Consider the following 27,496-nt stretch of genomic DNA (forward strand, 5'->3'; position numbering starts at 1 on the left):
CCCACCAATATATCCCACAATGCATTACAAGACATACGTGGCCCTTTGTCAGGGCAGCACAGCCATAGGTTGGACTGCTATTTTCGAACAGGACTAAAAGGCAGGGTCTGGATACAAGCCAATGGAAGGAGGAAGAGGAAAGGAATACAAAAACACTAAGTAATTATTCCATCAGCATTGCCATTACAGGGTCACCGGGAACAGGCAGCTCAATGCTGATAGAACAGGGCTGACGACGACAGACAGAACCTTAGCTCTTGAGGTCAGGTCCCTGCTGATAACTCTTTGGTGCCGCAATGTGCCAGCTACCCATACATGAACAGTGTCTCTTCCTTCCACTCTCTGTTTATGGCAAACACTTATTTTATGTCTATCTGCACACACCTTCCCAACTGCTAGGCACCTTAAGGCATAAAACGTAAATGGATGAAATAGTCAGTATGCTTACCCCCCCCACCCCCCAATTCTATTTACTGGCACACCTCTTGTGTTTCTGGATCCACTGGTCCAGGTTGTAAGAATGCATGTATCCTTGGGTAGTGACAGGGATGACTGAGAAGATCAAAGGGCAGCATATGCATGAAGATAGCTCTCCATATTCAATTCATTTTGCTTTTGTGTGAATGGCAAACTCTTCACCGCACAGACTTTGCCAACTCAGGCCACGTTAAAGGACCTTTAACCCCGGGAATACCTGACAGGATAGTTGGTCCCTGTTTCTGCTTTGCCCTTGCCAAAACCAGAGTTCCAATCATGGCTTTCATGTAACCTGGGCTGTGTACACACTTCTGCTTACTCTGCACCCTAGGGCACTCCCACCACCGATTTATGAAGCTGTGTACCCATGGCATTAGCCAGGATCCACATCTATCCTGCCATTTCTTCAGAAACACTGCATTTGGATGTGTTTTCTCCCAATCCAGCTTCAATCCAAGGCGACTGAAGACATCCATGCCCACTGATGTGGACAGGCAGTGGGTGACCTGGAAATGCATCCAATTGCACTGATGGGTACGACGACATGCAAATGCACATTGAAATGTAGCAAAAAGGGGAAAAGAGAGACCTTGCTGCATTTTAATCTGATAATGTGCAAACAGCCTCAGACCATAACATAAGGAGTGCTCTAGGGTGCCTTTGTTCCCCATTGTCAATATTTTGCTTTTGCTACGGAGCAGTCTTTAATAACTCTTTTTTTCTTCTTCTGCTCGTGCCATAGCTGGATGAAGTGCTGCAGTGGATGCTGATGTTGCACATTCCTCTACACCAGGGATGGTGCTGTCCAGATGTTGCTGGACTCCAACAGCCAGCAGAGCCCATGGTCAGGGATAAATGGATGTTGTAGTTCCAAAGCATCTGGAGGGCCACAGGTTCCCCATCTTTGCCGAGCACATTATTTAGCAATACAGAACCCTGATAACAGTGGCACCTGCATTCTAAAGGGTCTGCCTCAATGTAGGTTAACAAGACAGTGGCCTTGGAATTTTATCGTGGAAAGCTTCTTAATGTCCCATGTACACATATTCATGTTCATAATTGGGAAAGATGACCAGCAGATTCTATCCTGTGTTCAAAGTGAAGTGCAATTGCTCTGCAGTTATCAGGACTTGACCCGCAAGAGAAGGAGGACACAGAAATCTATGGAGACCCAGGCTCTAGCTATAAACCCCAAAATGCAAAACAGGATGCAAAGCAGTTTTAGCCTAAGGTGCCGGATAGACTGCAACTGGATTCTGAAGGTGCTGAATCAAGACCTTTGTGAGAAAATTACCACATCAAATTTAGTAGATTATCTTCACTCTGTACCCTTTATCTATGAAATCACTGGGAAGCTAAGGGACAGTTATTGTTAACGAACTATTGTTGCTGGCTGCATCTTGCGAGGGTTGTGTCTTTTGAGGAAACAACTTTGATCTGCATGTAGCTAGGGCATGGGCCCACGACAATTTCACATTCCTTTATTCATTAGTCCAGCCCAGCCCATTTGTGAATTCATCTGTGAATTTTTTAAGGTTTTTTATGAAAATTGGTATTTAAATATGTGTTCAACTATGTTCCTAAATAGTATTTGATCACAAAATACATTTTAAACCCCTATTTATCTTAAGGCACACATTTTATCCTAAAGTATTTATTTTAATGCATTCTGTACATTTTTTTTTTTAGAGTTGAGACCTGTCCTGCAAAATTCTAAGGACTCTGATGTCCTGATCTGGGTGTTCATCCAGGAGGTGTGAATTTGGTCTGTTTGCTTGGAAATGCAGACCAAAGGAAGTCCTCCTCTATCGCTACACACACTATGGACCTGTCTGAGATTTCTACTTTCCCTGCTGCTTCAGTACTCAAGAAGCCTAAACATTTTTTCGTGGAAGTGATATTCGACTCCATTTCCAAACACTTCTCAGTCTGAAGGTCTCTGCACAGCCCTGTCCCATTCAGGTTGAGTTGTCTTCAAGAGGAAGGAAAGCACAGGGACAAGGATAGGGGAAGAAGATTTGTAGGGTAGGCGTGAGACAGGAGAGGAGAAGGGAAGGAAGGGCGTGAGGGAGGCATTTTTTGCAGGGAGAAAGAAGAGCAGGATATTAAACTAGCTACAAAAAACCTTATTGAATTCAAACATAACAATTCCATATGAAGTTGGCTCGTCTTAAACGGATTGAGTCTCTGAGCAATGCACAGGGAAGGAGTGGGGAGATCAGTAGTGGTGAAGCTATTATGAACATAACAAGACATGTTGCTTTCAAAAAAAGGGTGAACAAGTTTGAGGGGAGGAAGTGGAGGAGCGGGAGACGGGGAGGAACAGTTTGGTGGTGGTTTGCAAGGTTAGGCGTGGCAAACGGGCAAGGTAATGGGCAAGCAGGCCGGGTAGGTGGTGAGGGGGAACGGTGAAGGTTTGGAGTGACGGGTGGGGGTACTGGACACGGGTGAGGAGAAGGGGATGGTGGAAGGGGAGTGGTCTAAGACTGAAAATACTTGCCCTTCAATTTGCTTGGTACTGTGTGAATCCATCAGAGAGAGAAAGCAAGAAAAAACAAACAAAAAACAGAAAACAAAAAAGGGGGGTTGGGTGGAAAGGGGAAGGGGGTACAAACAATATTTTATTCAATGGCTGTTTGAATAAAAATATTGTGTATCATAATCATACTGAAAGGAAACCTCTTGCAAAAACGACATGAAAAAGAAACCAAAAATTAAAAAAGAATAATAAAAGTACCAATAAAAAGGCCACAGTAATAAAATAATAAAAAATGTATAGATATAACTAGATAAATAGATATATATTATATAACCAACAGAAAAAATGAAATTCAGTAGCAAACAGTTTGCAACAGTCTTGATATAGAAATGTTCTTACTGAGTTAGCAGACCATGCAAAATTCAAGATTAACAAAGGATACATACAGAGAGAGAGAGAGAGAGAGAAGAGAGAGAGGGAATAGGAAAGAAACAAAGGGACAAAGGAGAAGGCGAGTGTGTGGTGAGCCTGGGTCTGTTTGTGAAGTGTGTGGGTGCGACTGTCTTCAGGAAGAGAACCTTACAGGTGGAGGAACCTTGGAAACAGACCACTTGTGGAGAGAAGACCTGGCAATTATTATTATTATTATTATTATTATTATTATTATTATTATTATTATTATTAGCGCTGCAGTCTAAACCACTGAGCCTCTTGAGCTTGCTGATTGTAAGGTTGGTGGTTCGAATCTGCACAACGGGATGAGCCCCCATTGCTCTGTCCCAGCTCCTGCCAACCTAGCAGTTTGAAAGCACACCAGTGGAAGTAGATAACTAGGTACCACTGCAGCAGGAAGGTAAATTGCATTTTCTATGAGTTCTGGCACTTGTCACAGTGTTCTGTTGTGCCAGAAGTGGTTTAATCATGCTGGCCACATGACCCAGAAAGCTGCCTGTGGACAAACGGCGGCTCCCTCAGCCTGAAGCGAGATGGGCGCCGCACCCGATAGTCAAATTTGACTGGACTTAACTGTCCAGGGGTCCTTTTCCTATTGTTGTTGTTGTTATTCCTTCATTTTCTTTTGCAAATACAACCAAAAAGACTGGGCCTTGCCCTTCCTCCTCAAATTATGCTGCATGGAGGGAAACTATATGCCCACTTTAAGAAGAAATGGAAAACTTGCTTAGAAGGTGTGGGTGACCTTCTGACGAGGTGGTGGAGCAGGAGTAGCCACTAGCAGTGGTTCTGGAAGGACCAAAGGTGATAGCGATGGTGGAAAATGTCACCGCATCTGTATGTTAAACTCAACACAACATTCAGGGGAGCGGCTGTGTCTCAGTGGTAGAGCACATGCCTTGGAAGCGAAAGGCTCCAGGTTCAATCCCTGGTGCCCGCAGATAGGGCTGGGAAACACCCCTGTCCGAGACCACAGAGAGCCACTGCCAGCCAGTGTCGACAGTACTGAGTCAGATGGACAAACGGTCTGACTTGGTGTAAAGCAGAGTCCTACCTTTCTAAGGGAGCCAGTGAGTACCTACTCTAGGCTGTCCCAGATTAGGTGGGATTGTGCCTTAATAACAACAACAACAATAAATAATTTATTATTTATACCCCGCCCATCTGGCTGGGTTTCCCCAGCCACTCTGGGCGGCTTCCAACAGAAGTATTAAAATACAATAATCTATTAAACATTAAAAGCTTCCCTAAACAGGGCTGCCTTCAGATGTCCTCTAAAAGTCTGGTAGTTGTTTTTCTCTTTGACATATGGTGGGAGGGAGTTCCACGGGTCGGGGGCCACTACCGAGAAGGCCCTCTGCCTGGTTCCCTGTAACTTGGCTTCTTGAAGCGAGGGAACAGCCAGAAGGCTCTCAGCACTGGACCTCAGTGTCTGGGCAGAGCGATGGAGGTGGAGACGCTCCTTCAGGTATACTGGACCGAGGCCGTTTAGGTCTTTAAAGGTCAGCACCAACACTTTGAATTGTGGTCGGAAACGTACTGGGAGCCAATATAGGTCTTTCAAGACTGGTGTTATGTGGTCTTGACAGCTGTTCCCAGTCACCAGTCTAGCTGCTGCATTCTGGATTAATGGTAGTTTCCGGGTCACCTTCAAAGGTAGCCCCACATACAGTGCATTGCAGTAGTCCAAGCGGGAGCTATCTAGAGCATGCATCACTCTGGCGAGACAGTGCTGTTGAGAAAGGAAACATAAAAAGTGCCTAAAGCTGCACATTAAGCCCTGGGCACCAATTCTGCGGTGAGCCACCATCCTGGTCTGGTTGTGATACTGACAGATCCTTTCTCTCTGGTTACATTGCTGAGCTTGAATCAGTCAACAGTGGATTTCGGGGACCGAACAACCACTGTGCCATTTAGAATGAAAGTTATGGAGCTGATACTGCACAGTGTATAGCAGCCCTTCTCTGAAAGAGATGATGTAACTTCTGGACATAAAACTCAGAACACAGTTGCCAGAGTAACCACCAGGGAGAAAAGGCATCCTCTGCTCTAGGTGTTTGTGGGATATGCTATCTCGCGGAGACTATCATGAATTGTTGAATTAACTTTCAGTCCATGTTTTGAGTTTAACATGAGTGTAAAGTCCAGAATCTAGGATGATTCCTATATTGAATCTCCTTCAGAGACAAACACAGCCAACATAGGAGTAGGTTTTACTCTGCTAGACCCACTGACCTAGATTACCCATGATCATTAATTTCAGTGGTTCTACTCTGAGTAAAACATAGTTGAAAACCACCTATGGATTTTTTTAAAAAAAGTTTTACAGTGCAATACTATGCAGAAGTAAACCTCACTGAGTTGAATGGGACTTATTCTCAGGTAAGTGTGCACAGAATCGCAACCTCAATGTCTTTTTTGAAGATGGGTTACACTTTATTTAAATAAAAGCTAACATGTTGATAACCAGATCAGAGTTATCAAAAGTGAAACACTTTGGAAGATATTGGCACAATTTAACATAAAATCTGCTATTCAAGTGGTAAGGAACTCCTTTATGAATGAATTTTTGAGCAACTACAAGTAATGCTGTGTGTGTGTGTGTGTGTGTGTGTGTGTGTGTGTGTGGAGTATGGGACTTACAGAAGGTAAAGGAAAAGAAAGAGAGAAAAAGATGAGAAAGGAGAGAGATTACAGAGACAGAGGGATAAACACAGGAAGAAAAAGAGACGCAGCCAGAATCACTCAGAGCAGGATGTTAGAGACGCCCTTGGAAGTCCATCCCACCCTGCGATGAGAGAGTAGGGCCCAGGATCACACACAAGGGTAGGCTAACACACAAGTACACAGATTAATTGTAAATTAGTTAGGAAAAAATAAATCCAAAATAAAAATAAAAATAAAAATGGCTTGAAACAAACAAAACAAAACATGCAAACTTTCCCAGCTTTCAAATTAACTGGCTGCTACAGAATTATCACCTGGTACATAAAAAGCATTTAAAGCAGCAACTCAACCTCATCTCCCCTGGGTGTTTTTTAAAGGTTTTAGTTTGTTTTATGCAAAGTATCACGGGAAATCTTCACATCCCTGGGAAGCCTGCGTTATTCTTCCAGGAATAAAGCGAAACCTCCTCTTCTTCTATGTGTAGGGTTGCTCTTATTTTTCATTTGATAAACGTTGTAAAAAGTGAGTCTGGCACTTTGTTTTCTCTTATTAGCCATCCTTAGGCTAGCTGGTGGGTTCAGGGTCACAGAGCACGCGAAAGGCCAACAGCAAAAGGGAAGTATCTACTTACACTTCACCTGGAGAATCTGGTCATTGAGGATAGCTTGGATGTAATACGTGTTGTAGTGTGGCAAGACCAAACCAAGGCTGGTAAAGGGGAGAGAAAGAAAGAGAAAAATAGTGTTTCTGGAATAGCTGTGATAGCTCGGCACATAATGGTTTCTATAGTTTCCAGCAATTGATGGCTGAAGACATGGGCAAAAACAAGAGTAGGGATTTAATATATTGACCACCCAGTATAGTATTTTAGTGAGCTATTGACCTTTGGATCTGTCAGGAATGGAGCATAGCTGTAATTTAAGTATCACCTTCCCAAGGGGTGGATAAACTGGACCTTTATTTGAGGCGCAAACTGAGTCATGGGGGTGCAGTGGAGCCAAAGAGATACCGGGTAATAACACAGAGAAGATGAGCACAGGCATCGACTTCTGTCGGGGGTTTCCAAGGAGCTAGGGCTTGCAAGCACTTCCTCATAATGGGCTCCATTGGCCATTGCAGATACAGAACTCACCCTAAGACCAGCAAAGCTTTTATGCAACAGTTATTAAGAAAATATATGGAGATGCACAACAAACATGGCACGTTTCTAATTCTGTACATCTATTCTTCAGGGCAGCTTTCCCCAATCTGGTGCCCTCCATGTGTTTTTGAACGACAACACTCAACATCACTGACCATTGGGCATGATGGCTGGGGCTGAAGGGAGTGTGGGAGTCTTAGAGCAACTCTAGGATAAGAAGTCCTGAAGGACCCTTGATTATGTAGCTGGGCTGGACAGGTTCTTCTGTCTCAAATAGGCCAAACAGTTATTGCACTTTATACTGTAATGTCAACATCAACTGCACTAGGAAATCCCTGGGGAATATGTGTATTTGCAACAAACAACGGTGCACTAGGTGGCAGCCTCACCAAACACTCAAAAAACGATGCATCGAGCTACCATTAAAGTAGGCCAGCTCTCTAATTTTTGTCATAATTTAAATGCACAAAAATAAGCATATTTCTTTTAAAACACATTATTATTAACTGAGAAGGGCACTGTGCATTAGAAATAGCTGCATTTTACCTTTCCCCATATTGCATTTCTACACGTCTTATAACAATGGGTGTGCATACAATGCAGTGCAATGCACAGCTCCTCAAGAACAAAGATGCTTAAACCTTTTCAATGGATCCATCAAGATAAAGATTCTGCAATACTTCTTCTCTGGACGGCCATCATTCACTTACTGTCACTGAATAGTTATTTTTGCCTGATTGTCTGACACCCCATTGGTTTTGGATAGGTTCTGCTAATCGTGTGTTGTATTCCATTCTGCTAGCACTAGAGTTTATTATTAAATGAGTGGTATGGAAAATACTCTAAGGCAATTTGCTACTAAATTCCAGTTGTCTATTTATCTATCCATCCAGCCTCATGAATCTTTTACATGTGGGAGTAACTCTTCAAAATTATTCAGAAAGTCATTATATCATTGCCCCACTATGTCTCCACTTTGAATAAAGCTCCTTTGCCTAAAACTTTATACCAGCTTAATAACGGATATTATTGCCAACTGCTGGGTTTTTGTCACAAATGTAAGCATCACATAGGATTATGAAAAGCACAATCAAATGGCAAGAACATAAAAAACAGACCTTACATTTTTTAAAAAGCTGACAGTATTCATTTGGTTTTTCCTAGTGGAATAGTAAAGCTGTAAAATGTGACAGCTGTATGTGTCATACAGGGTGAGAAAGTATACCTCCTCCGCAAATCATTTCTTTACAAATCTTACTATTTTTAGGTGTGGATAATGAAAGTTAAGATGTAAATCAAGATTCTTGATAGTACAGGTTTTGCAGCCATGTATCGGACAGCTAAGGACCAACCCATCATTGCTGGCTCAGGCTTGTTGTGAAGATAAAATGGGGAAGGAGGAGAACGATGGATGCCACCTTGAGCTCCTTGGAAGAAAGGTGGGATATAAATGCAACCAACCAACCAACCAATAACATGTATCTGTCTAGACACCATCCTGAGCAGCATCCTGGTCTTCGATGAAGAGATGCCAGTCAGATCCATTGGATCTACATCAGCCACTAGCCACAATGGCTATATTCTACCTCCACCGTTGGAGGCAGTGCACCTCTGAATGCAAGTTGCTGAGAATCACCATTGGGGAGAGTGTTGTTGTGCCTAGAATGACCCTGCTTTTGGGCTTCCCATAGGCATCTGGTTGGCCCCTGTGAGAACAGGATGGCAGACTAGATGGGCCACTGGCCTGATCCATCAGACTCTTCTTATATTCTTATGACCAGTGACATCAGATGCAGAGACTGATCCATAGCCCAGTATCTTGACCAGGCTTGAGATAGAGCCTGAGCTGGTGCCTGTCAGCTCAGGGGCCCTTAAGCCAGAGAGCCCAGAATTTGGACTTCCATTGTACCATCGGAACCTACACCCCTTCTGCCAAGGAATTATCCCACACCAGAGACCTGTTACCCATGTCATCCCATCACATAATCTTAGAACTGTAGAGCTGGAAGGGATCCTGAGGTGGTCAAGTCCAACTCCCTGCAATGCAGGAATATGCAGCTGTTCAATCCATACAAGGACTGAACCTGTTATCAGCACCACACTCTAACCAACTGTGCTACCCAGACTTTCCAGCGTAAGTTCTTTCCAGGAACAAGCCTGAAAGGAACTGTCTTTGATGAGGAATACTAGGCTTTAACTCTGAGACTAGGCTTTAAGGCTTTCCACTCCTCAAGGAATGGGTCAGAGCCTAGGATTTGGCCCTGACCTGAGGGAATAAAAGGATGCATTCCAGTCCTAGATTCGTCAAGAGCACATTGCTCACTTGGATCCCTCCCCTTCCTGCATTGCGCACTGTGGATGTCTTGTTGACCTACCATTTCAACACGGTTTGGCAGAAGTCCTGAGAAGACCATGTTACAATGCATAGAGGATGTACAGTGACAGTGTTAGGTGGGGATGGTGGGGACAGGAGTATCATGTATTGCCTCAATGAAGGACAGCTCTCCTAGTTCCCAGTCACAAAAATGATTTTTCCTTCACTCAAATCAGCGCTGCCCTTTTGACCTCCTAGAAATCCCCAATGCCTTCTAAATAGCTGTCTTGAGATTCTGAAGCACTCTTTCGGATCACCATTCATGGTGGAAGTTCAGCTGACTAGGACGAAGGAAGCTATTACTCCATGCTGCTTCTTGTTAGCTCCTTACCTATAGTTTGTGCTTTTGATAGGAGCCCAGGTATAGGTCCTGTAGACTTTATCTATGTATCTCTGGAAGGTCAATGGTGAAGAAATAAGAGTGAGAGCAATTATTATTATTATTATTATTATTATTATTATTATTATTATTATTATTATTTCTTCCATGCTTTAATAAAGCTATCGGGGCATCACACAGCAAAATAGTAAAAACACAAATATTAATTCACAATAAAAATTAAAGAATATTCATTGTAACCAGTCCTTTACATTCTTTTATGTAGACTGACTGTGAGGCTTCTTCCAAAACCTGCATTATAGAAGTCTTCACAATTGATTCATTGCTCTTAGGCTCCTTAGAAAACAAAGGAGCCTGTTGGGTTCAAGTCAATGTAAGAGCATGCCTAGGAGCAGTTGTGGAAACATGGTGCTACTCTGGATCGATATAAAAAACCAGAATGATGTAATAATCCAGAACAGCTTTTGCACACACTCTCCTCTCTTCTAGTAAATTGGCAAGCCAGCAGCTGTGCTGCTAGCTCACTGCCACATTGCATGAAACTGAAGCCTCAAACAATGCTGAAAAATGATGGCTTCCACTACTGTTTCCAGCGACGCTGATTGTACCACAGAGGCAGCCATTACTTTTTTGGTATGAAGTCCCCAGAAGCTGAAGCAGAAACTATTGTTTCAAGGTGTCATTTGAGGTTTCAAATCATGCAGTCTTGCAGTGAATCAATGTGGCAGCAGAGCTGCAGACTCCGGCTATGGGAGATGGCTATGGAGACTGTCATGACGCGTGCTTGCCGTTCTAAATTTACTCCTCCTCCTCTCATCTCTGTATCCCATTGGGTGATTAGAATCTATATAGAATGAAGATTGGAAACTGCCCCAGTGGTCTCAGGAATCCATCTGGATCCATCAACTTCTGAGAGATAGCCATCCTACTAGATTCCCAATCCTTGTGGAAATACAGAGTCAGTGAAAGCCTAAATCTTTGTGGAAATACATAGTCAGTGAAAGCCTAAATCTTATAAGGAACTGGTCTAACCATGACAAATGAGTCTTGCTGAATCAAGAACACCAGACGCAGAGTGTGGCTTGCCACAAGTGTTGGGATGATGGTATGCTGGGGCAACCCCATGGGTGCCATGGCAGACATGAAATCCTGAACTGCATCTGACAAAGCAGACTTCGTCTATATACTTCGGTCCTCCAGAACAATGACAAAATGCCCCAAATCACTGGAGTCGTCTCAGGCAGGGAAAATGCTTCCATTACGGCTGAGCACTAACAGGTCCTGATTACCCCAAACCAGGTATAAAAATTTCAGGAGCCAGATCCAACTTAACCCTGGAGAGGGAGATGGAATGTATATATACTGTAGACTCCAGTTAACACATTTCCAAGCTCTCCAAACTTGGTTGGCACTGTACCCAAAAAAAGGTGCACAAAGCCAAGGAGGTCATAATCTCCCAGCTTGTTCCATTCACATTTTGCAAATAAAAGTCAGGTGTGTTTTCTCAGGTCCTGAACGACAGCTGTTTTTTCTCATTCTGTGCTTTAAGTTGGCGGTTAAAGAGAATGGCAAAGCCTCTTCTATAGAACTTGGAAAGCCATTACCAGGCAGAGTAGAAAACAATGGTATAGCTCAGGCATCCCCAAACTCCGGCCCTCCAGATGTTTTGGACTACAATTCCCATCTTCCCCGACCACTGGTCCTGTTAGCTAGGGATCATGGGAGTTGTAGGCCAAAACATCTGGAGGGCTGCAGTTTGGGGATGCCTGGTATAGCTCAACCGCCGTCAACCTTTTCAGACCTGGGACCCACTTTTAACCCAAACATGCAATTGGGGCTCATTTCTTAAACTTTCCCCAACTGAATGGTGGTAGTGGTTCTGTTGCAACCTACACTGGATCAGACTGTGACTCACTAGTTGAGTGGTCTACATGGGCTAATAGGTTAACTCAATATAAGTCAACTTCAAGGGTTTTTATGTTTACTCCCAACCTTCATGCATTCCTTCTCTATTAAGGATCAGGCAAACTAATCCAGTCTTTTAAAACTCCTGGTTACACAGACCAATTCACTCTTATGTTTGCTAAGCAAGCTGAAAGTTCACTACAAGTTTTTACCTCGTCTTGAGATTTGACCAGAGTCTTGATGTATCGCTGATCCTTAAATCCATCTATCATGCTTCTCCGGATCTGGAGTGGGGGGGAAAAGGATGTGAAGGAAGGCATTGCGCAATGGGCATGGCTGAGTGCCAGAAGTTGCACATAGCAATTGGACATATTTCTTACCTCTCTAGAAAACTGTTTTAATATTCTAAGATAGGTAATTAAAATGAGAGCTCTACCCATGTTTTCCAACTGGATGCTGAGAAAGTCCAGAATACTAGTCTCAAGGATGGAGATAGGATTTATACCCCAAGATGCTCCCTACCCTTCTCCCTGGGCGATCTCTCAGTTATGGCATAAACACAGGGCACCATTTTTCATTGCCAAAGGAACAGACCCCATATGCAAGTTCTGTGAAAATGCATAAGGATTGTAACCCGGGATACTGTACATGGCCAGGCCTCTAAGGGTTGTTTCATGTCTGGCAATTCCTATGCAGACAACAATTTCATGTAGCAGCTTGCACACTTCCCCTATATATACATCATGTATGCATGGGGCAAGAAGCCCCGTTTGATCATTGCTTACTATGGCATGAGGCGAAACAGACATGAATGGGGTAGACCTTCGATTCAGTTCACATTTAAAGGTGAACCCACATAATTCACGCTTTCCAAAACAATACACAGAGTAAAGCATAGCCATCCTTCGCTGATTTTTTCAGTGCAGTTCTCCAGCTAAATAATGTGTACAAAACTACATATAATAAGGCAAAGTGTGCATTAAAATTGATGAAAGTAACATACACAATTGCACCATATTAGGGGAAATTGCTTTTCAAAAATATTAGGCAAAACTGCAAACAGAAATGTATGTATTAAGAGAAATTTGCACTAAATTGCTGATGAATTTTCATGAGGACTTTTTCTCTTTTTTCTTTTTTAAAGCAATCTGATGTGGAAATGTGATGCACTGAACTCAAGACTGGGAAAATGAGAAACTGAGAGAAACAAAAACTGACATATCTGTCCATCCCTGGTCCTACATGTTGGCATATTTACTGGGTAAGTGCATTTTGCTACATGGAAGTGTAAGGTACTCATGGTGTACATATATCTGCAGCAGTCATTGCCTACTGCTGCCATTACTGGGAATCTTGTTGAAATGGTAGCATTCACTTTACTGAGGAAGATGAATTGCTGTTTAATACGGGGACACACCTGCAGACGAACCCGTGGTGGAACCTTACTTTTCTGCAGCGAGCAAAATGCTTCTACAAAGCCATAAGCATATTCACAATTGGCTTATAGCTTTGCTTTTGGCCACATGGCCACGACTTAATAGTCTTGTATGCACTTAACTTCCTAAAAACAGAACAGACCCCACCTCCAAGGTTTCACTTACCTCCTCTTTGTTCTCGTCCTCTAGTTCAGCATCAAGGAAGTCCAGGGTCACAGGTTCCTGGAATTCTCCCGCCTCCTTACATTGTGCAGTTGAGAAAAATATAAGCACAGAATTTACCAAAAAAAGGTTTCTCTCATCCTCAAGCCCCCCTCCCCCACGTTGATAGGAAGGACATACAAAGCTAATGAACTAACCTCGACTCTGCAATCATAATATGAGGCCCTTTTTCATGTGCCTCCCTCATGAGAAGTCTGGAGGGTGGCAATATGAGACTGGGCTTACCTGGTGCCTTTGTTGCCTATATTTAGGCATCAGGGGAAAAACACTCCTCTTCTCCCAGGCCTTTGGCCAATTAAATGATCCATGGTCTTTTAAACTGTGTGTGTGTGTGGGGTATTGTTTTTGTTTGTTACTATGCTAAATAGTTTTGTGTTTTTATATTGTAAACAACCCTGCAATCCTTGGATGAAGTGCAGTATAGAAATGCAACAAAAAAAATAATTTATCTAGGGCTGAGTGTGCCAAGATGTAATGGTGGTTCTACCTGAAGAGAGATACTTGTGCAAAAGTTGACTGAGTTCAGGCCAAGCACAGAAAATGCATGGAGTCTTGGGTGGTGCTGCTGCTGCTACTCTGCTGAGCAATTTAAATGGTTATTGATCAGAGTGAGACTGAGGCAAGTGAATAAATTGGTGCTCTTTCTGTCCGTCTCTGCCACATCACTTGCCTATTAATAACACTGATGAACTGAGTTGGAAGTTTCTGCCAATGAAACATATCTCACTCTGATCACTGCCATTTCTCAGTGGCCTAATTCCTGGCTGGCCTCTTAATGATAGATTTATTGGAACGGTATCTGAGCTGGAAGCCTGTTTTCTTTGCCCCACCCTGATAGATGTAGAGCGTCCCCTGAGATAAATTAGCCTAGGGCTCCTCACTCACTCCTTCACGTGTGCGTGTTTAATATCCCAAGGAAGTAATATTTCATAAAAAGGGGCCAGCTAATTCCTGTCTACACCTGCCAGGAGTAGAAGGGAAGTCCATATATCACGTCCTTGAGAGGTGGCAATTAGCGCTCTGTGGCTGACAAGAACACCATTTCCTGCTCCGCATTAAGTACAGCAAATGGCTCCCAGCGTTGGAGTGGTGAATAATTAGCTGAAGTCTAGATTAATTTTATTCCCAAGCACCTAGGACCAACCCTGCCCAGTTTCCCCAGTCATCATTCATCCACTATGTTAAAACAAATTGGTTGTGCAAATACAAGCAAAGAATGAACAAGCAGGGAAGTCACAGTTGCGAGAAGCGGACTGTACCCATCTACACACACTGCACAATGGGAGTCCTCAGATCATATACTGATTCCCTGTTCGCTGAACATCACAAACCATAATCCTCCTCTCCTAAGAAGACAGGAGCTGCTGCAGGGCCAACTCATGCCTCTGGCTGCTATGAAATCTCTTATTGCTGCTGCCTTCCATCAGTCTGGGCAATTTGTTGTTGAGGGAGATGATGAGATTCTCCCCCTCTGCTAACGGACTGGCTGACACCCAAGGTACTCACTGGCTCTTGGGTCGGAGCGTTTGGCACGCATGGTGGCAGCTGGTAGGAGTGAGACATGCAGCCACAGAGAAATGTGTTGATGGCCCACATTTAGCCTCAGAGAATTGGCAGATGGAAATGCTCCATCTGTTGGCACACCCTTACAGGACAATCATTTGCATGTCTAATCACTTTCTGATTTTCCTTGCCCACATCCCACTGAGTTCAATGGGGTTTTCTCCCAGTCTCAATCTCCCACTTTTTGAAAACATTCGGTTTGCCCTTTAATGGCTTGCTTGTATCAGCCTATAATTCTGATGAACTACCAGATACAGAAGGGCTTCCTGCTTACACAGCTAACTGGAGACTTTCTTGGTGTGGCAGATAATGCAGGGAGACCCAGATCCCAGTCCTTACCCAGACTTCCTAGTAACGTTATTTTTTAGGACATAGTGACCAAGTGCAAAAGAGAATAGCGCTGCTGTGTCTTTATTTATTTTATTTAACAAGATTTGCCATATTTTTCCATGTATAAGAAAATTCCATGTATAATTTTGAGCCCAAAATTAAGAAATAAATGTTTTAAACATTCTGTGTATAAGACAACCCCCAATTTTAAACTTTAAAAATTGGGGGAAAATATAGTCTTATACCTGGAAAAATACAGTATATGTTGCTTAATAAAAGAAAACACCTCTAAGTGGTTTACATAAAATAAAATATTTGTAAGAATACATACTTTTAAAATGAGTGGGCCTAATAAAATTATATTTAATCTTTAATAGTCATCCTGCAAGGGTGAGAAAAGTGAAACATTCTATTCCACAAAACTTTTAAAGGCACAAGAATCCCATCCTGTTTGGCATCTTGCCACCCTTGCCACATATGGGCAATTCAGCTTTTTGCAGTCCAACCTGTATCACTAAGCTACTGATGAGGAAGTGCTATAAAATGCTAATGAAAGTAAGTGCAAAATGTATATGTGGAAGTTTAATAAAAAGAAAAAACCACAGAGAGGTGCTGGAGACAGGAAGGGTATGAGCTCTGGAGAGAAACCCAGGATGGCTGAGGAGAAAGACATGGAGGCAGAATAATGTGGAAATCCCTCTAGCAGGGTCTAAAGTAAAAAGGATTTTTTGTTGCTAAGAAAGGTGGAGATGAGAATGGCTGAATTTCACATTATGATTGGAAATAGCTAGTCAAACCTCTCAGAAGTTAAAATGTTAGTGAACATTCTGTGACATCACAGCATGTTTCTGCTCTTAGTTCAGACTTTAGGGGAAGGCGTTGTGAGTATGCCATGACCGCGAAAATAGTTCAAAATCAGAAAAGCATCCCCATTAGGTGGGAGGATAGAAAAAAAAGGTGTGTGCTGCAGGGAGGCTGGAAAGGTAGTGATCTAGGGATGTTAAGAGCTAGGAATCATGAGGGCAGGTACCAAATACCAAAAGTGATGGATGGAAGAGAAGAAACTTCATGAAAGGTGTAGGAAAAAGAAGGGCCATAGAAATAGAAAGGGCAGGAGCTGGATAAGTGCAAAAGGCTGAATTCAACATATTGATTTTAAACAATTAGGCAAATATTTGACTGGTCAATAACAACAACCACCATCAACAGAGAGAAAGTATTGGTGCTTTCAGTTATATTGCTTGCTTTTTGGTGGCAAATCTGTGGCTGAATATGGACAGTTCACTTGTTTGTGATAGCTGTTTGGAACTACTTTCAATCTGGTGTCAAATTGTTATCACTAATATTCCCACCTAATCATTTGTTTGCAGTTAGACACCAATCCAGCTGTAGGCAGTTATATCGACCTTCCGCATAATAGCAAGATAATTTTGCACCAAGTCACTGCTTATTACATTGAAGTTGGAAGGAAAAAGTGGCATTGGCCCATGGAAAAATGTTCTTTGAGTGAATGGTGTTGTGAAAAGCGGCGACAGAGAGCAGATGATGCCAAACAGACACACTATCTTTTGGTGGTGGTGGGTGGCAATGGTTATTCAAAGGAGGAGAAAACTGTGCTTACCTGAGGTCTCAGATTTGGGTGTAGCAATAGATATCCATTCAGATCAATAGCAAATATATAGCCGTTGGCCCCTAACTGGATGGGAGGACAACAAAAGAAACAAATTACAGCTCAAGATGAAAGAGCGGAATTGCATCAAAGTTCCCATGTAGATAATCTCTACAGACCTCTGTCCCTCTTCCATTAATCAACCCAAGCACAGAATAGACACCTAAGGCCTTCTAAACAGGCCCCCCCTCCAAATTCTCTCACTGCAGAAGAAGCAATGACTATCAGATAGGTGGGGCTGATTTGGAAGTGAAGTGCAGGAAGCAATTAGGAGATGTGAACCTCATGCTAATTCCCAATTAGCAAATGTGAACCTTATGCTAATTCCCAAAGATGCCTCTCTTCCCTGCCTGCTTGCTCATTATCACAGCTGAGACTTTGCAGGGACTGGCGAGTGGAAGAATGCCATTCTGAGGGAAGGAATCCATTCCTTACGCACATTGTATCGCTGCGTCAGCTTCTTGATGTCATTCAGAGTCACGTCAATCCCCACAACACCGAGGATGAGCTGGTTCTGAAAAAACACGAGCAGCAAAAGCAGTTGTATTCAAGAGACTGAAGTTGTGGATGACATAGGTGCCATCCAATAGTGATGTGGTTTTTAATTCCCCCCATGTTCTTGATATAAAGAGATGTACGAGAGATAACTTGTCATAGCCAAGCCAAACAGGGAAAAAGTGTAATATTTGTGCAAGATGAGGGAGATCCCCAGTTGAAGAGGGTGGTGGATGACACTTCACTATTCCAAACGTTTCACATTTGAACCTCCTTTCTCTGACATCCCACTTATACACCTAGACTCAATAATATGTGTCTCTCTCTCTCTCTTTCACAAACACATATACTCATTATTTATATGCCTGTTGTCTTTGTCCATGGAGTTTTCTTGGCAGGGATACTGGAGTGGCTTGCCAGTTCCTTCTCCAGGTGGATCACGTTTAGTCAAAACTCTCCACTATGACCTGTCCATCTTGGGTAGCCCTGCATGGCATAGCTCATAGCTTCTCTGAGTTATTCAAGCCCCTTCGCCACAACAAGGCATTGATCCATGAAGGGATTGAAGCTGAGGCTCCAATACTTTGGCCACCTCATGAGAAGAGAAGACTCCCTGGGAAAGACCCTGATGTTGGGAAAGATGGAGGGCACAAGGAGAAGGGGACGACAGAGGATGAGATGGTTGGACAGTGTTCTCGAAGCTATGAACATGAGTTTGACCAAACTGCGGGAGGCAGTGGAAGACAGGAGTGCCTGGCGTGCTCTGGTCCATGGGGTCATGAAGAGTCGGACACAACTAAACGACTAAACAGCAATACTAATTTTTTAAACTGACATTTAAAATACTCAACCACAGGGAGTGTATGATAAGAAGACTCAGCAGCCCCCTTTTTACATGGGAAAATCAATATGATTTCCTTTTAATTTTCACATGCATGCATCTGGATTGCACAGCCTTCCCAAATGAAGTAAAATGATGGCATGGCAATCCACAAAATGCCCGAGCATTTCCAAGACTAACTCAGCTTATGTACTGTGTAAGCGTCACAATGTAGACAAATCACGGTGTCATTTGGATCTACCTTACAGCTTTTCTCTCATGGTATTAGGTAAACAGGATGGATGGATGGATGGATGGATGTGGGACACATTCAACTGAGCAAAGCTCAACTGGAGCTGGAAGCCATCTTATATTCTTTCCTGTCCAGCAGGATCCAATGGCCAGCCCAGGTGGGTCAGCTGGAGGATGGAAGCTCACTGAGAACTGAAGCTCCCCCCAGCAGCTCAGTGGTTCACCCCATGAGGGAGCTGTAAACAGCTAAAAGCAAACTAATCCCAACAGTAAACAGGATCCAATGACTGACAAGGGCACTGAAATCAGTGTGAGTCCCTGATCAGGCTCTCCTACCCTAACCACATGCTTCTTTAAGACAAGTACATTCTCCTCTTAAAGAGACACAGGTGCCTGCACCTGCAACAAGCCACAATACCAATTGCTACACTGCACGCCATGGGATAATGACTGCAATGGAGTTGCCATGCTGCTTTATGAGGCAGTAACTGGGCTCCCTGGAGAATAAATGGCTTGGTCTTTGGCCTTGTCGCTTACCTAGTTGAGAATCAGATTGCTGGCTGCTTAACAGAAAGCAGCTATAGAATGCCATGGCAGGTCTATTACTGCTAATAAATCCAAACAAACATGAATTGGGACGCATAAGGCAAATGAGACAGGCTGCTGACACATGCTGGGATTCTACTCACTGGGGAGAAGAGAGGCATTAGTGCTCAGTTTAGTGGGGCTTGTTTGTTTTGGAATTCAGGTGCATTGCAGGGTGAGAAAATCCAATAGAAATGCTTAAGATGGTAGACATTATGATGAGTGTAGTGTGTTGGAGCTGACTTTTCAAGACTACTGCTGCTGGACTCCCCCAGTGTTCCTGTGCAGCCCTGTCCTTTCTGCCACCCGAGTCCTGCCTAGGGAAGCTACAGTGATGCTGGTATCAGGGTGGTTCTGTGGCTCTGCCAACTACATTAGCTGTTACCGATTGTTATTAATGTTCCTACTGTTACTGTTACTGTTACTACTACCACCATCACCAATCGCTCTTCTCTGGGAATGCAGATAGGAGATTTCAATAATCTCTCCTCTAGGTCGGTGCCCTGCCTAGCTTTAGCAATGCTGCGGCACAGGGAGCTCCCACACTATTCACACTTCTGTATCTCCTAGGTCATTAGTGTCCATGTCTGTTTCTGACTCATCACTCTCTGTAAGGTGTTCTTCTATAAACAACGGCACAGCATTCCTACTGGTTGACCCATAGAAGATGCAGCTTTTCTTTTCCTCCAGTGATACAGCTGCACCCAAACCAGTGATCTCCCAGGGCAGTTATCCATCCCAGGACTTTGACACAGTATTGAATACAGAAATAGCTGTGCAGGAGTGTATAGCATGTTTCAAAATGCTTACTGCTCTCCTGTTGTTTGAAGGAAGAATTTATGCTACTCCTGACTTCAGGTACTTTCACACTTAACAAAATTTAATAAATAAGCACTATATTGGTTTGGCATGCAGCCCTGGTCAAAAAGGTATGATGCTGATGTAAGTAAACAATCAACACAGGACCAGAAGGTGGTCAGCTGGTGGGCTGACTGACTTGCATTTGCTCTGGAAAAATCCCAGCCAACTGCCCTTCCATCATTTATAATCTTGCCCCATGTTTACTTCTTTTGAATGTCATAAAATTTGGCAGGGAGATGCTATACTCGGCTGATTCAGATTGACTGGTTTTGAATTGACTCCATGGCACCATTTTTTGTTTAAAGGTATCAGTGAAATCTACATGGAAGGCAAAGAACAAAAGCAACCTTTGCTTGGATGTTAGAGTCTCTCTCTGTCACACAGACACATACGGTACTTCACAGCAGGCTAACTGTTGTGGATATGAGCAAGAAGAGTATCAACAGTAGGTCAAAACACTGCAGGAAGAAAACATACCTTCCTTTCACTGCTGCCATCTTCAGTGAGGTTGAACACTGGCAGAGTGCCTGTTATGACCAAGCCCAGACCCTATCAAATTTCAAAAGCAAGAAAATATATGATAAACACAGTTATCTAAATAGTTCCATACTCCTAAGGGTCAAATAAGTGTGACATAGGAGATCTATGATCAAATCTCTCTTTTAACCCCCCCCCCAAAAAAAAACTTGAGACAAGTCACAGGGAGCTTTGATTTTTATTCCATTGCCCACCATCAATTATATTGTGGAAACCAATGGCCTTGAAACACAAAGAACATAAGAAAATAAGATGAGAATCCTGGATCAGGGCAGTGGTCCTTCCAGTCCAGCATTCCAAGTGGCTGACCAAATGTCCATGGGAAGTCTGCAAGCTGGACGTGAACTATCCAGATGAGACAGGCCATGCTGGGAGGTATAAATTATGTCTTGCATTCATGCCACTCTACAGTGGAACTCGCAGAGCCTGTTTCCTGAAGGAAACTGGAGAAGACACCAACTTGGGAATGTCAGACTTGGGACACTGAAGAGATATGTGACATAAAATAAATTAAGTAATACAAATTACACGGCAGTGGGTGGGTACACCTTACAAACAGGAGAAAAGAAATGAAAAGCAGAAGACCAGTTGTGGGAACTCAAAAAGTAATTTTACTTACCAAAGCATCCCGATAGACATTGGTCCATTGAACCTGTTTTGCTTTGTTCCCTGCCAAGACCATAGGTCTTCCTAGAACATCCAGATATTCCTGCAGAGAACAGAAGGAGAAAAGTGTGCAGATTAATTCACTTGTGGAAGTATGTGATATACAGTGATAGATGTATACCGCAACATTATTCTTGACTGAAGTAGAATGATGTTTATTACGTTCAGTTCAGCTGCTCATCCTGCTGCTTTGCTACCCTCCCCCCTCCCCAAACAAACAAACAAACTCCCTTAACTTGAGGAAAGGGTTACAGACAGAGGAGGGATTCTATCCCACTAGGAGAGGCCACATGTGCAGAGTAGAGCCCGGTGGAGGTGGGATGTGAGCCCTGACTTGAGTCAGGCTATGCTGGAAGAGAGATGGACCCAATTTGAATTAAGCTGCCCTGTTTGAGGGCAGTTTGCATTTTGAGCTTCCTCCTATCGAATACTTGCCTCATCCCAAAACTGAATATGGATCTCTTTCCTAAGATAGAGGTTATGAGACTGGACTGAAACAGGGCTGGCAGAGTGAGGCTGCCATCCCAGGTGGCTGATACAGGTGATGAGGAAGCAGTGTGGCAAGCTGTTGAAGAACAGAACAGGGTGACACGTGGCCTGCCATGCACCGCCTCATCTAGTGTATTTCCCTCAGGAGCAGTGGAGGATGCTGCCAGTGTTGACCTTAGATTCAGCTTCCATGAATTGAGGGAGGGGTCATCTTGTCCTTTGCCTCAGGCAGCCAAATATCTTGAGCTGGCCCTGACTGGAAAGCTATTGCATCATAGTTGAAATGTTGCTCAGACGGGCAAGGCTAAGCCCTCTAAAGACGGAAGCCCAGAAGAAGAGAACCCTTTCAAGACAAGGTAAGACTGTAAAGTCGTATTAGGTTAAGTAGTAAAAATGAGAGCTGTAGGCTGAGAAAAAGCCTTGGAGAAAGTAATCCTGTACGCGGATATAATGCAAGATGCAAATGGAAACACAGGCTTCCCAATGGAACTCACAGTTGAACCCAGAACTCTGTCAAGAGCTGCCAGATTCTATATATTCACAGGAAACTGAGAAAATCTGTTCCCTGTATGTTATGAAAACTGAGATTTTAATTGTAGAGACTGGCTTCTGTTCAGAAAATGCAGGTCAGCTGCAAAATACTACAGTATTTCTACCATGACTCCAAAACAAATCCTTGAGTGGATATAACACGTCCCTGATACAAATCATCCCAATCATCTCCTCTGCAGTGCTGACTTGAGAGTGGGTCAAGTTTCTCCTGAGTATTTAACAGGGACATCTGGCACTTTGAAGGTGGTATTCAGCTTCATGAGTTCCATTCTCTAGTTATGGATCTCTGTGTAGACAGTCTCCACCACTAGAGGGGACATTGCACCACAACTTGAATGCCCTGCTATAGACTAATAGGCACACAGTATGCTACTATACAGGCAGAAAAGGAAGCAGCATCATTACAAAGAACTAATATCTGATTCAGGGAGATAAAAGATAACTCTTAAGTCATAAATATCTTGCATGGTGTTATGCAGAAGCTAAATCCAGCTTTGACTAGCACACATGTGTAACCTTTCAAAAGCAACAGGTAAGGTTTTGGCTGTGAGTCCTGGAAGCCCAGCTCCCTGCCTTGCCGGCCTTTTCCCACTTGGGGGCCCTGTCTGACTCCAGCAACAAAGGCTGAGGTTGCTGAACAGACTCTTGGGCTGGGGTCTTTTTTGGGTGGGGGGGAGCTGTTGCTATTATTTCTATTATGTTTTGTACCTTTATTTAGATCTTCTTATTTATGTGGAAATGGTTCAGTCTAGTTGTATATTTTCTGATGTTTTATTATTTATGACTACTTTTGTTATGTTGCAGTTATGTACTTTTTATTTTGTTAGCCGCCTTGAGCATGGAAAGATGGCATACAAATAAAATTATGTATGTATGTTTTTTTCCTTTTCTTTTGTGTGTTTCACAAAATATACTTCAACAGAGCAAAAGTTTCCAAAATAACTGAGGCCCTTGTTGTGTGAGATTGGGCTTCAACAAATGTCAGATGGACAGCAAACATTTGCTAGATGCTTTGTCAAAAATGTTATTCGATCCTTGAACGACTCGGGGGGTGGGAACATGAGACTCCAGTAATTGGTTCCTTCTCATTTGTAACCCTGAATTGACAAATATTGCATAGCTGCCAAGTTTTCCCTTTTCTCGCGAGGAAGCCTATTCAGCATAAGGGAAAATCCCTTAAAAAAAGGGATAACTTGGCAGCTATGAAATATTGGAAAGTTCCACCAGCAAAAGCAATTCATTCATCTGTGTTTGACGGTGAAGGAATGTGTGCACAGGAATTAGTGTGCTATCCATACTCATAGACTGTGATGTGTGACAAATGCATATTCACAAATTTCACGGTGTACACACCCAACATGCTGGGAAGCAGCAGGCACATGTGACTTTCTAGTGAGTGTACTCATAGGGACACACACACATGGATGCTTCAGTTTAATTCCTACACAGAAGTGCAGGAATATATATATATATATATATATATATATATATATATATATATATATATATCTTTTTAATACTTGAAGCAATCTCAATACTCTGCTATTTCCAATATTAGACTGATTTCAGCAAAGGCAGAACTAAGTAACGGCACAGTTCTTTTTTGCTTCATTCCATAACTTCTTTAGCTTGAGGAGGAAGATTTAAGCCACTGAGCACATTTAGTGTTGAAAACCACAAAGGTGAGGGAAGAAGGGAAAATGAATGAGATGTAGGGGAGCCCTATACCAATGTGCACAGGATCCTGCTCCCTTTATCCCTACAGGAATGCCATGTAAGCAGTGTTGAGGGCTGGGGGAACGAATGGTGACAGCAGTTCATTGTGCTTAGAGCGGTATCTGCCACCTGTTTGTCTTCTGTAAGCATGTTAAGGGACAGTATGTGCCAATCAGCCCTCGCTGTCAGCATGAAGGAAACACGCCCTTTCCCCAAATCGATTAACCCTCCCTGCAGGTTGCCATGGTGAAGTGTGGCACTGTGGCAGGCAAGAGCTTCAGCCCTAAAGCGCTAGGGGAATGTATTATTTCCAGATGATTTAATACAGGGGGAGAGAGATGTAAAGGGAAAACAGCATCACAGAGAGGAGGGAGAGATATAGGCAGCAGAAGGGGAAAGCGGAACAAAAGCAGAGATACAAACAGAAAAAAGAGGGGAGAGGGCGAGTAAAGGGAAATCCATGTCACACTTGAACTTTGGGTTGATTGCTGATCTTGGAAAAGTAACACCCTACCTTTCTTGCTCCTGTAAACACAGCAACACAGTTGGTTGTTGTTCTTCAGAGGCAAATAATAAAGTGGGGTGGGGGATGTTGCTGGACTCCAACTCCCATCATGCTGATTGGGGCTGATGGAAGTTGGAGTCTAGCAAACATTTGGAGGTTCCCTACTCCTGCTGTAAAACAGGTGGCCACTGTGGCTGGCCACGTGACAGGAAATTCTTACTAACTGCTGGTAAACTGAGATATTTATGAAGGGAAAGGGCTGAACCTAGTTTCTGAGGCAATCAGAAGACCTGGGGTTCTATCCAATGATAGCCCTGGTCTGACTTAACTTACGTCCATTAATTTTAATGGGTCTTCTTTGACCATAACTTAGTTCAATACTGGGCTCCAAAATTTACTTAATTTACATTATGGCATCTTCCCCTTCCTCCAAGGAGCTCAGGGTGGTGCACACAAAGAGTTAGCCCAGGGGTAGGCAACCTAAGGCCCATGGGCCGGATGCGGCCCAATCGCCTTCTCAATCCGGCCCACGGACAGTCCGGGAATCAGCATGTTTTTACATGAGTAGAATGTGTGCTTCTATTTAAAATACATCTCTGGGTTATTTGTGGGGCATAAGAATTGGTTCATTATTTTTTCCAAAATATAGTCCGGGCCACCACATGGTCTGAGGGACGGTGGACCGGCCCACGGCTGAAAAAGGTTGCTGACTCCTGAGCTAGCCTAACCTACCACAACTGGGTTGTTATGGGGATTAAATGAGGAACCATGTACATTACCTTGAGCTCACTGGAGAAAAAGTGTGATATAAATGTATTAAATTAATAAGTAAAAATAAATAATTATAAGTGACCAGTTTACTAATCCCACACTTATGCTTTTAGTCAGCCAGGTTATTGGGTCATTTTAAAAATTAAACACTGTGGTTATAACAATTTGTCTTTGGTTTTACACAAATCACTTTCCAAACTCTCCCTACGTGCAGTCGGGGTGTTTATTTTAACACTTAACAGCATAAAGTGGCTGTGTGGTGCATCTGAGGCTGTGGTTAGCCAGGCACATATTGTATTTTTGGTTATTCCAGACAGACAAGTAGATGCATACAGCTCTTAAAAACCATACTTAATCGTAGGCACAAATGAGGCCAATAACTTAACATCTGGCATTGCTTCATGGCAGCCTGGCTTTACTACACTAATTTCTATGTTGTAGCAAATGCTTCAGATCTGGGATATAAATGGCTCCATTACTCTGCCTGATCTGCTTCTCTCGGAGACCTCAGGCAGATGAAATCTGACGTTTTTGATGACAGGCAGTTTAATCATAGGCTCCCATAATTGGACTAGAGACTTAAGGCAGCTGAGAGTCCAGTTAAGTGTGATTATTTGATGGGCATACTTGTTGTCTTGTTTGTGCACCAATGAAAGAAACACAAATGGCTTCTTGCTAATATAAGGCTCCGCTGAGAGACAGGATGATTAAATGCCCTCAATGTTTGTTTCTGCTGTGGTATGTCTTTGAGCGAATCTGCTCTAATAGGTGTTAAAGGTGGTAAGAATTAAGCAACTAATATTGTACAATAAAATCGTCACAATTGGCTGGGTGACAGTAGCCAAGAGATATTTTCTAAGGCTGTGTAAAACTATTTACCGCTCCTGCCAGATTGTCTGCTCATATAAATTAGCACTGACGCCTTTTCTTTTATCAGTGAATAATCTGTGCTTTACCAGTTAATGGCTACACCCAGTGCTTTTTTGTGACAGTACTCACTGGTACCGAGTATTGTCACCTCTTTTATTTTCCTGCCCATGGCAGACATTTTGTGCTGGCACCCACAGGACATTTATCAAGATCTAATTACTGGCACCTCATTTGTTTTTAAATAAATTAAGCATTGAAAACACCTATGATTAAGGATATACCGTATATCCGCATTATAATTGTAGACCAGGCATGTCCAACAGGTCGATTGCAATCTACTTTGGGTATTCCTCTCCCAAAAAAGCTCAACAGCTTTTGCTCCCCCCAAAAAGCTCAACAACTTTGCTCAATCCAATGGGCAGATCACTGCCAGGTTGTTGTTTTTAATAGTGGGAGTAGATCACAGTCTCTTGGGAGTTGGACATGCCTGTAGACAGATATCCAACTACAGTGGTACCTCTACTTGCGAATAACTCTACTTACGAATGTTTCTACTTACAAATAGAGCTCCGTCCGCCATCTTGGATGCGATTTAGATAGGATTTTTTCTACTTACGAATTTTTAGATAGGGTTGCTTCTACTTACGAATTTTTTCTCCCAATGCATTCCTATGGGATTCGACTTACAATTTTTTTTGACTTACAAATGTGCGTTCGGAACGCATTAAATTCGTAAGTAGAGGTACCACTGTATTTGTATCCACCATAATTTACCTCAGAAAACTATGAAATATTTATTTTACTAGGAGTGCTGTGAAATTATTATTAGAGATCCTTAGTTCTTTAAGCAGTTGTTGTAAGCCGTGTTGAGCATACAGTGGGACTGACTTTTTATCAGATGTGCACAGGACTGCACTGCCCAGCATTTAAACCGCATTGAGATTGGCTTAAATGCAATACATGACTACGGCAGCTTTGTATGAAACCGAATTAAGCTCCTATGAACTTAGTGTTTTGTTGCCAATGAAATGAGAGTGTCAGCGCAATACTAATCCCCGATATTGTTGGCGGGTGGGGGGGTGGGGATGGGGCGTTGGGCTGGCAAGTAGTCAACTCTCTGCTGACTTCTGGGGAGCACCATTTCGGAAGGAGGAGGCTCAGCTCCAACTTGATGGCTGGGAACAGAGGCAGATTTAGGGGAGCACAACTGGATCTGTCGCACTGGGCACCAAGCTTCAGGGATGCTGCAGAGGATGCTGAAATCTTGATTTAGATTGGAGTGCAAGAAGGGGGGGATTTGGGCATTGCACCAGGGCACTGC

General features: G+C 43.1%; 1 protein-coding gene across 1 annotated transcript in view; it reads right to left on the reverse strand.

Annotated features, from left to right (window-relative positions):
* Positions 1 to 27,496, reverse strand: part of CACNA2D2 (calcium voltage-gated channel auxiliary subunit alpha2delta 2) — a 525,358-nt gene that overhangs the window by 36,959 nt on the left and 460,903 nt on the right. The window contains exons 15-22 of the mRNA XM_060271531.2: positions 21,226 to 21,315; positions 20,547 to 20,618; positions 17,496 to 17,570; positions 17,009 to 17,083; positions 13,438 to 13,512; positions 12,049 to 12,120; positions 9,923 to 9,984; positions 6,708 to 6,784 (exon numbers count right to left, since the gene is read on the reverse strand). Coding sequence (XP_060127514.1) covers positions 6,708 to 6,784; positions 9,923 to 9,984; positions 12,049 to 12,120; positions 13,438 to 13,512; positions 17,009 to 17,083; positions 17,496 to 17,570; positions 20,547 to 20,618; positions 21,226 to 21,315 — 598 coding nt within the window. The remainder of the gene's footprint in view (positions 1 to 6,707; positions 6,785 to 9,922; positions 9,985 to 12,048; positions 12,121 to 13,437; positions 13,513 to 17,008; positions 17,084 to 17,495; positions 17,571 to 20,546; positions 20,619 to 21,225; positions 21,316 to 27,496) is intronic.

The sequence above is a fragment of the Zootoca vivipara genome, chromosome 2, assembly GCF_965207765.1.
Source record: "Zootoca vivipara chromosome 2, rZooViv2.hap1.1, whole genome shotgun sequence".
Classification (NCBI taxonomy): Eukaryota; Metazoa; Chordata; class Lepidosauria; order Squamata; family Lacertidae; genus Zootoca; species Zootoca vivipara.